Source organism: Cibotium barometz, chromosome 31 (assembly GCF_041138505.1).
Source record: "Cibotium barometz isolate CiBa-2024 chromosome 31, ASM4113850v1, whole genome shotgun sequence".
Taxonomy (NCBI): domain Eukaryota; kingdom Viridiplantae; phylum Streptophyta; class Polypodiopsida; order Cyatheales; family Cibotiaceae; genus Cibotium; species Cibotium barometz.
The window spans coordinates 1150263-1159546 of NC_141076.1; the positions used below are offsets into that span (position 1 = coordinate 1150263).

The 9284-nt window shown below is 43.5% G+C and overlaps 1 protein-coding gene across 1 annotated transcript; it reads right to left on the reverse strand.

Moving 5' to 3' along the window:
* Positions 1-7576: 7576 nt before the first annotated feature.
* On the reverse strand, positions 7577-8996 carry LOC147620369 (protein TIFY 10b-like). The gene is made up of 4 exons (XM_086824619.1): positions 8722-8996; positions 8373-8613; positions 8173-8230; positions 7577-8018 (listed from the first exon to the last, which is right to left on the reverse strand). Exons 1-4 carry the CDS (start codon positions 8833-8835, stop codon positions 7937-7939), a joined length of 495 nt encoding a protein of 164 aa, XP_086680745.1. The 5' UTR covers positions 8836-8996; the 3' UTR covers positions 7577-7936.
* Between the last annotated feature and the right edge of the window lie 288 nt (positions 8997-9284).

Sequence of the window (9284 nt, forward strand, 5' to 3'; positions counted from 1 at the left end):
CTTCCACCTTATCATCATCATACAGAAACACCAATAGATGCAAGGGATTCCATAATGCCCTTGATCTTCAAGGCATAATCATTCACAGACATGTTTATCTTCTCCATAGTATGAAGCTCATTCTTTAACTAAATCTTTTGTGCCTTGGTGTTAGTTTTATACAGCTTCACCAAGGTGTCCCATGCCTCCTTGGGTGACTTGGCATCCTGTATATGCCTAATCATAGTGTCATGTATGTTAATAGAAAGCTAATACATGACTTTCCTTGCTCCTTGATTCCAATCCTTGTATTCTTTTACATCTGCAACAGTTGGATTAATCTCTGGTATCTCTAGTGCATCCTCTTGTTCACCTTTAATGTAGTCCCAATAGCCTTTTTCCATCAGGAAATTTGTTAATCTAAACCTCCAAGCATGGAAGTTGTTCTTGTCAAGCCTCTCTGCAACAATCTGGTTTATTTCATCATTTGACATCTTGTTTGCAACACAGACTCACCATAAATAGCACTTATGTTTGACCTACACAAGCTGTTGTATTCTCGGCACAGTGGTATTATGCTACACCCAAACTGTCACAACCAGTGACCTCAACTTGCATACATACACCCAATAGAACTCGTAACACAACCAGTCTCTGAAAGGACAGTATAGTTGCCCTGCAGCTCCACTCCCACAAAGAAATCTCCTCAATCAGAGTTCATCTGCCCCGGTGCCTCCCGAATAGCTCTCCCGACAAGGGTGTAGTAGTAGCCAACACAAAGGGTGTAGTAGCCAACACAAAGGGGGAAGAGTAGGTGAAGCTCTTACTCTCTTACTGCTTCCTATTCTTCTCTTTCTTGTCGCTCAACTCCTTAGCATCAACTAGGCTCTGATACCATGAAAAGATGCAAGGAGGAAGAGAGATTGAGGCTCTTACAAGCACACACACTCACACAAACCCTAGAAGAGAGCTTGAGCTCTTACAAGCACACACACACACTCACACAAACCCTAGAAGAGAACAGACAAGATGAGAGGCTAAAAATTGATCTTCTTCTTCTTTAACAAAAGAGGTCTACTAAAGAGATAAAGTGACTAACACACATACTAGAGTACATACAAGTGGTCCATAATGTGAACACGCTAAAGTGGTGTGGGGGGTAGGTGTGGGACTAGTCAGTGTAGTCCAACTCTAGAATCTCTAGCGAAGATATGTCGGTGCGAGCTACCAAACCTACCAGTGATGTAAACGTCGACCAGTCACAGAGGCGCCTGATGAGTGTCAGCTCATGTTGATCTTGACATCTCAACAAAAGTTGGGACTGCCTTTTTAATTGATGTATTCATTTATCAGTAACAACTGCCTTTTAAATTGATGCTGTATACTAAGAGAGTAATCATTCCCGTATTATTGTAGTAGTGTTTAAGTGCGTAATACACTTGGCGACCACCACGATGTGCTCTTGATGATGCGGTTGCATGCGCATGCATTCACAGGGACCTCCTGATTTGGTGGTTCCTACTACTGGGCAGCCGCGGCGTCATCATACAGAGGATGATGTCGATGATCCGACGGATAATTCTTGTTCTTTTTCTTCGCAGTTGCTGGGGCCGGATGCAACTCCTAGCGGCAATCCCCCGGCTACGCAGCCATTCCTGTCCCCCTCCGCGTGTTCCGTGGGCATAGAGGTGGTCGCTAACTCCCTCAAGTTTACCAACTGCGGCAGTTCGATAGCTGTTCTCAGGACCAACACAGCCACCAGTGGTAGTTTCCCCAGCATAGCAGATGGCCCAGCCGCATGGACAGATTAAGTATGCAAAGTTTCACGGGAAATCTTTGAGGATCCGGATGCTCACATCCGGCAGTTTGAGAAGACATACAATCTTAATGTGCCACCCCCACTAGATCAATTACGTATGGAATCCATGTTCGAGTCCACTCTGAGTGGGAAGGCTTCCCGATGGTTGGTGGAATACCCCGTGTATCATTTATAGACTTTTGATGCGATGAGGACGACGTTCTTGCGGCACTTTTGCATGGAAAAGACCGTCGCCCAAAATTTGGAAAACTGCGTGCTTAAGCAGGGCAAGTGCATAGTGGAGGAGTATGCAGCTCGGTTTCGGGTCATGTTGCAGCAGGTTCCTCAAAATCAACATCCAGCACAGGAGGTGCTCGATGACTCTTTTCTTAAGGGCTTGTCTAAGGATCTCCGTACAGCCTTAGCGACTATGGATAAGGTGGTGACGGCACTACCAGATGTGATTGCAAGGGCAATCTTGGCCAAAGAATCTTTGGAGGACGAAATCACACCCAGCAGCCAAAATTCCAAAAAGAAGTCACGGCAAGCTCATCTCATGTGAAGAAGCACAATACCTCTGAAGATTCAAATGAGGAGAGTCCAGATGAGGATTTTTCTGATAGTGGTAGTAGCGAAGATTCGGATGCTGAACCCGTGAAACCGACCACGGAGACCCACAAAGGGCGGGAAGGTCAGCATGGTGGTGTCAGGGGAATCCTCCGTTGAAAGAGGTCTGGTGCTCGACGTGCCACAATACGGGTCATCCTACTATGGAGTGTGCACTAAATAAGAAATGGTGTGCCATCTGTACTTCTAATTCTCATAATACCAGTGATTGCTATTATAATAGGATGGGCTAACGAGCTAGAGGCCCCATTCAATGGAAGGATAATGAGGAAAAAGATCCTGCAGTGGCATTTGCTCAAACAACGGGAGGTTCGGATAATTCCTATGGCTACTCTATTGGAGGCCGGGGTCGAGGAGGAGGCCGTGGTCGTGGGTCAGGGTGGTTGAGGTAGCAATCGACCACGCATTCGAAATGGGAGTACTGTAGTAAAAAGAAAAGGATGGCCTCCTCCTACATAATGTCCAACTCTAAAATGCTCTTGCCACCAAAGGGAATTAGAAATAGGCTATGATTTGCAAGCTCAAGAAGCACAAATTAATGCCCTCCAACAATAGTTTTATCCACAATGATAACCCGCCCCAATCAAAGAAGACTATATATATAGTAAGCTAGTGGATAGTGTAGCCCCACTGGCTAACCTTCCAGTGGTTCCTCGAGCCTCTCTTCAAACATTTTCCCTCTTTTTTTCTTCCCTAACGCTCTCTTTATGCTAATATGATATTGATTTAAGTGAGGAACTAACCTAGAGGGATTTAGCACTTATACACCAAAATACTACTTGCTACACCGATCCCATTAGTATTATCACTATGTTCACAGGGGACCTTTAACTTAACAAGGGTCATTCCATGTGTATGTACCCCTTACACCGCATTGTGCCTAACTTTCGGTCTTGGCACCAGATACTAATTCACTCTACTAACTTTACCAAGGGGGAGGAGCCTATAGAACTCATGAAACCATTATCACCAATTCTTTTGTAGCTCCCCTTCCTAGAATTGAAGAAAGCCCTAATTGGATGCTAACATACGGTTGGGTAGAATATTGGGGCACCCACCACCAACACCTACTCTATAACATAATAGTAAAACTATATCATCCTTATGGTATTCTCTGACTTTTTGATCTCATTTGTGCACAATTACAAAACTTAATGACCACATTAGTCTATGACTTTGACCAAGTGCACATTAAGTATCCCTCATTCCCTAAGGAAGAAGATTTGCATATCTCACATGATCTCTTTATCACAAAGAAACGATTGTCACCTTCCCATGATGGGGATAAGGATAAACAAGATGATGAGGATGACAACACCTATCCAATTATTAATCCAGTAACCTCTTACTTATCCACTATTTATGATAACAAAAATACGGATGATACTAGCACTCCATTAACTGAGAGTGACTCGTGTGCTTTGTCCTTTCACTTTCTCACACTAACACTCGCGCGCGAGGAACCACTTGTGGATGGCAAGCTAGAGGATGAAGCAAACACTACGCAACATGAATCAGATGTGGTTGGTTCTAAAATTGACCCCATCCCTCATCTCCCTACTCCCGAGTACAAGTAAATCACTCTACTAACTTTAGCAAGGGGGAGGAGCCTCGGTAGAGCTCATGAAACCATTATCACCAATTCTTTTGTAGCTCCCCTTCCTAGAATTGAAGAAAGCCTAAATTGGATGCTAACATACGGATGGGTAAAAACTTGGTGCACCCACCACCAACACCTACTATAACATATAGTAAAACTATATCATCCCTATGTGGTGCTCTTTGACTTTTTGATCTCATTTGTGCACACTTACAAAACTTAATGACCACATTAGTCTACGACTTTGACCAAGTGCACATTGAGTATCCCTCATTCCCTAAGGAAGAAGATTTGCATATCTCACATGATTTCTTTATCACAAAGAAACCATTGTCACCTTCCCATGATGGGGATAAGGATAAACAAGATGATGAGGATGACAACACCTATCCAATTATTAATCCAGTAACCTCTTACTTATCCACTATTTATGATAACAAAAATACGGATGATACTAGCACTCCATTAACTGAGAGTGACTCGTGTGCTTTGTCCTTTGATTTTCTCACACTAACACTCGCGCGCGAGGAACCACTTGTGGATGGCAAGCTAGAGGATGAAGCAGACACTACGCAACATGAATCAGATGTGGTTGGTTCTACAATTGACCCCATCCCTGATCCCTACTCCCGAGTACAAGTAAATCACTCTACTAACTTTAGCAAGGGGGAGGAGCCTCGGTAGAACTCATGAAACCATTATCACCAATTCTTTTGTAGCTCCCCTTCCTAGAATTGAAGAAAGCCTAAATTGGATGCTAACATACGGATGGGTAGAAACTTGGTGCACCCACCACCAACACCTACTATAACATAATAGTAAAACTATATCATCCCTATGTGGTGTTCTTTGACTTTTTGATCTCATTTGTGCACACTTACAAAACTTAATGACCACATTAGTCTACGACTTTGAACAAGTGCACATTGAGTATCCCTCATTCCCTAAGGAAGAAGATTTGCATATCTCACATGATTTCGTTATCACAAAGAAACCATTGTCACCTTCCCATGATTGGGAGAAGGATAAACAAGATGATGAGGATGACAACACCTATCCAATTATTAATCCAATAACCTCTTACTTATCCACTATTTATGATAACAAAAATACGGATGATACTAGCACTCCATTAACTGAGAGTGACTCCCGTGTTTTGTCCTTTGATTTTCTCACTAACACTCTCGCCCGTGAGAGGAACCACTCGTGGATGGCAAGCCAGATGATGAAGCAGACACTACGCAACATGAATCAGATGTGGTTGGTTCTACAATTGACCCCATCCCTGATCTCCCTACTCCCGAGTACAAGTAAATCACTCTACTAACTTTAGCAAGGGGGAGGAGCCTCGGTAGAACTCATGAAACCATTATCACCAATTCTTTTGTAGCTCCCCTTCCTAGAATTGAAGAAAGCCTAAATTGGATGCTAACATACGGATGGGTAGAAACTTGGTGCACCCACCACCAACACCTACTATAACATAATAGTAAAACTATATCATCCCTATGTGGTATTCTTTGACTTTTTGATCTCATTTGTGCACACTTACAAAACTAATGACCACATTAGTCTACGACTTTGACCAAGTGCACATTGAGTATCCCTCATTCCCTAGGGAAGAAGATTTGCATATCTTACAGGATTTCTTTATCACAAAGAAACCATTGTCACCTTCCCATGATGGGGATAGGGATAAACAAGATGATGAGGATGACAACACCTATCCAATTATTAATCCAATAACCTCTTACTTATCCACTATTTATGATAACAAAAATACGGATGATACTAGCACTCCATTAACTGAGAGTGACTCCCGTGTTTTGTCCTTTGATTTTCTCACTAACACTCTCGCCCGTGAGAGGAACCACTCGTGGATGGCAAGCCAGATGATGAAGTAGACACTACGCAACATGAATAAGATGTGGTTGGTTCTACAATTGACCCCATCCTTGATCTCCCTACTCCGAAGTACAAGCAAATCATCATAAGAGGGAATCCACTTTTGAAGCCTCATCTAATGCGACAAGATCTCTTGCAAATAACTCATGTCGACCCCACCACTCCAATCCAAGCCAATGCATATGCCAAAGGGTGAGAGAAGCTGGATGCAAGAGAGCTAGCGCACATGGAGCACCAAGAATCCTTGTGGTCCGATGTGGGTGAAGGTTCTAGGCTAGCTAACCCATGGGGCTGGCAGACTTACTCAAGATCAGAATAGTCATATTTGTGATCGCCGGTCCTCAACGGATGAGTCCATGGCTCTTTTATATGGATCTGTTGGTTGACCTTACTAATCTTCAACGGAGAGTCCATCTGGATTTTCTTATGTGATTATATTGTCAGGTACTATGAGCTAGGAACTATTGAAAAGGCTCCTGAGTGATTCCTATCAAAAAGTTAGATAACTATCTTTGGAGTTACACCCACATGCAATAATCCCTGTAAGGTCCTCTTCTTGTTCTAGGTTGATTATTGAATCTATTTGATATGCAGCCATCTTGTGACTATACAATAAAATTACAAAAGCTTTTTTTAAAGAAAATAAACTTCTCACTGTATCACAGAAAAAACAATATCACTAGCGGTGAACCTTTGTTTGATTGGCATGAGTAGGGGGTCCACATGCAAGTGCCTTGTTTATATCTGCATATTCTTTGATGGCGAGAGGAAGGGAAATATCGAGGGTGGCTAGATACCAAAGTTGGCAATCGCAATCGTCTAAATTTTGATGGTAGACAAGGTTAACGTGAGAAGGGCAAGGCGCAAGAAAATTCTGACAATGAGTGGTAATAAGACCTGGTGAAGTTCCCATAAGCCCACAACCGAGAGCTGCTGAATAGGTTGGGTTCGATCTTACAATACATTGAGCTATTAAGGGAGTTGCAGGATAGAGTCAAGGCCATGGAAACTGCAATGGATATGGACTTAAATATGATCATGTAGATGACTTTACCCTTAAGAACGTTACAAATAAAAGGTCATTACCAACCATTTATGGGAAGGAGAAGAGAAGAAGAAGCATGGATTGAGCATCTTGAAGATTATTTTCAAACCTGCAACTTGTGATGAAGCTAAGGCAGCTTCAATAGTGATGAAGCTAAGGCAAAGACAGCAATACCTTTAAGGAGAGTAACTTTGATACATTGAATCAACAAAGACAACAGTTCATGCTTACAACTGTCCATGAAAGGCAGGCAATTCCAAATCCATCCATTGTAGCTACTGTCAAGTTCTTTAAACTCATCATTCTTCTTATTGACTTTCAAGATGATTATGTTCATAGCTACAACAGGGAAGGCATGCACTTTGATCTTAAAAAAGGGCTCTCGAACAGTGGCTTCATGTATTATTATCATCTCCTCTGCTTCCTGCCCTCTTACATTCAAACAACATTTGAGGACATGATCGACACAAATTTTACTCTGATTCCTACACTGCACCCTTTGGGTTCTCCAAACACGAAAGAGCCGCTATGAGGAATATGTGTGGGATAGCAAGCCTTGTGGGGGCATGGCATTAAGATTTCAATTTATTTTGCTATGAAGGCTCACTATCACAAAGGTATATAGCCAATTGACACAAATGAATAAAGATTTGAGTGTGTACAAAAGAATTGCTCATGGTGGTTAAGCCCCTCCATGGTTGAGGACTCGATGAGTACCCCAAGAAAAACATTGTAGCCCTCCAAAATTTGGCACATGCCGCAAAGTCGAAGAAGGGTTGCCTCTCAATTTTCAAAGGAGGCAGACAGCTGAGCTTACTATACATTTTCTTTTTAAAGCCACGCGTTTGTTTTGGAGTTCCCTTCAACGGTCCCGATACGACGGGACTCGGGAGCCTTTAAATCGTGGACCTTGAAGGTTGGCCTTTTGTCAAGCGAATCACTTCAGGCCACGTGTGGGTCGTCCTCGGTCGGCGGCGACTCCTCAGAAGAGCTTGATCTTCTTGCAGCAGGGGGGGCTACATGAAACTTCGACTGTTGATGATTCTTTGAGTTTTGCATCGACTCTGCAAAATCAATCAGAACCTCACATGAATCAATAATGCTCTTCCAACCCCAAAAAAAGAAAAAAAAACCCCAAACCGACTCCGGCCGAAGTACACAATATGGGAGCAAAATCAGGATCAGACGGGCGTATTAATGGATTGGATTTGATTATACCTGTCTTTTCGCTTCTCCAGAAAGCGGGCAAGCGATGCCTTCCTCGCGAATGGAAGTTCTGCAAACAGTATTACGCACGGAAAGGTCAGAAGGCGGCCAACAACACACACACACACACACACACAGTACACAGAGGGAGAGAGGGAGAGAGGGAGAGAGAGGCGAAGAGATCAGAGAGTAGTCATGTCAAGCATGCATACCAGCTTGGGATCGCTTGATTACAGGCTGCTGCAGCCGCTGCTTTCTTTCTACTTGTGTGATCGTGTATGGAGGAGGTGCGGAGGATCTAGATCGCACCTCACCGACATTGTTAGCTGTACTACTGGGCTCTGTGTCGATCATCGCCTGCGGCGCGGGCTTAGTCGACGAGCTGGGTCTATTATCGCAACCACTTCTACTGCTGTTGTTGCCATTCGAGAGAAGCAGCATGATAGCATTTGCCTGCAGGTGAGCGCTCTCATGTTAGCCTAAACTAGTAGGCACATTAAGAACAATGCGCCGTCCATTCTACTAATTAATGACGTGTGTTATAAAAATACGATTGATTACCTTGTCGGCCGGCACATCCTCGTATATGTTCACCTTGCCCGAGTAGAAGATTGTAAGCTGGCCTAGGCCGCCCATCGACAGATGACGTAGGGTTTCTCCAGCTCCTCCGGACATGCTGCTGTTATAACTGTTGATTTGTGGACGAAGAGTGAGGACAGAAGAGTGGACGGAAAAAAAAAACTGCTATGGACGGACGAAATTTGCCGGAATGGTGAATATATCTATTAGGAAGTAGAATTCTCTCTGTGGTGTGGTTGTGTTTGGATTAGCTGCCTACCGCCAAGGCGTGGATAGCAGCTTTTTATATACAACAAGTGGACGCGTAATGGCACCAAAAGCAACAGCACATGCCTACAGAAACACGTGCTTAAGCCTTTTAGACTCGTGGTGCCTTGTCTACAGGGTTGGTTGTTGACAGGCTGGGAGGAGTCTGGCCAATGAAACTTTACTATGTTGGTGGTGCGCCCCGGCGGAGGCAATTTCTCCACATGCATTGCATTTTGCTTATGTAACGTGTCTTTGTTTCATTGAACATGCACCCCATAATTGATTCTTCCAATTTC

What these genes read in the sequence shown, in the direction of transcription:
- LOC147620369 (XM_086824619.1), bottom strand. Translation starts at nt 8,835, where the DNA reads ATGTCCGGAGGAGCTGGAGAAACCCTACGTCATCTGTCGATGGGCGGC. An exon ending in AGGATGTGCCGGCCGACAAG is followed by an intron (nt 8,614 to 8,721) that starts GTAATCAATCGT and finishes GCTCACCTGCAG; the next exon opens with GCAAATGCTATCATGCTGCT. An exon ending in AATCAAGCGATCCCAAGCTG is followed by an intron (nt 8,231 to 8,372) that starts GTATGCATGCTT and finishes TACTGTTTGCAG; the next exon opens with AACTTCCATTCGCGAGGAAG.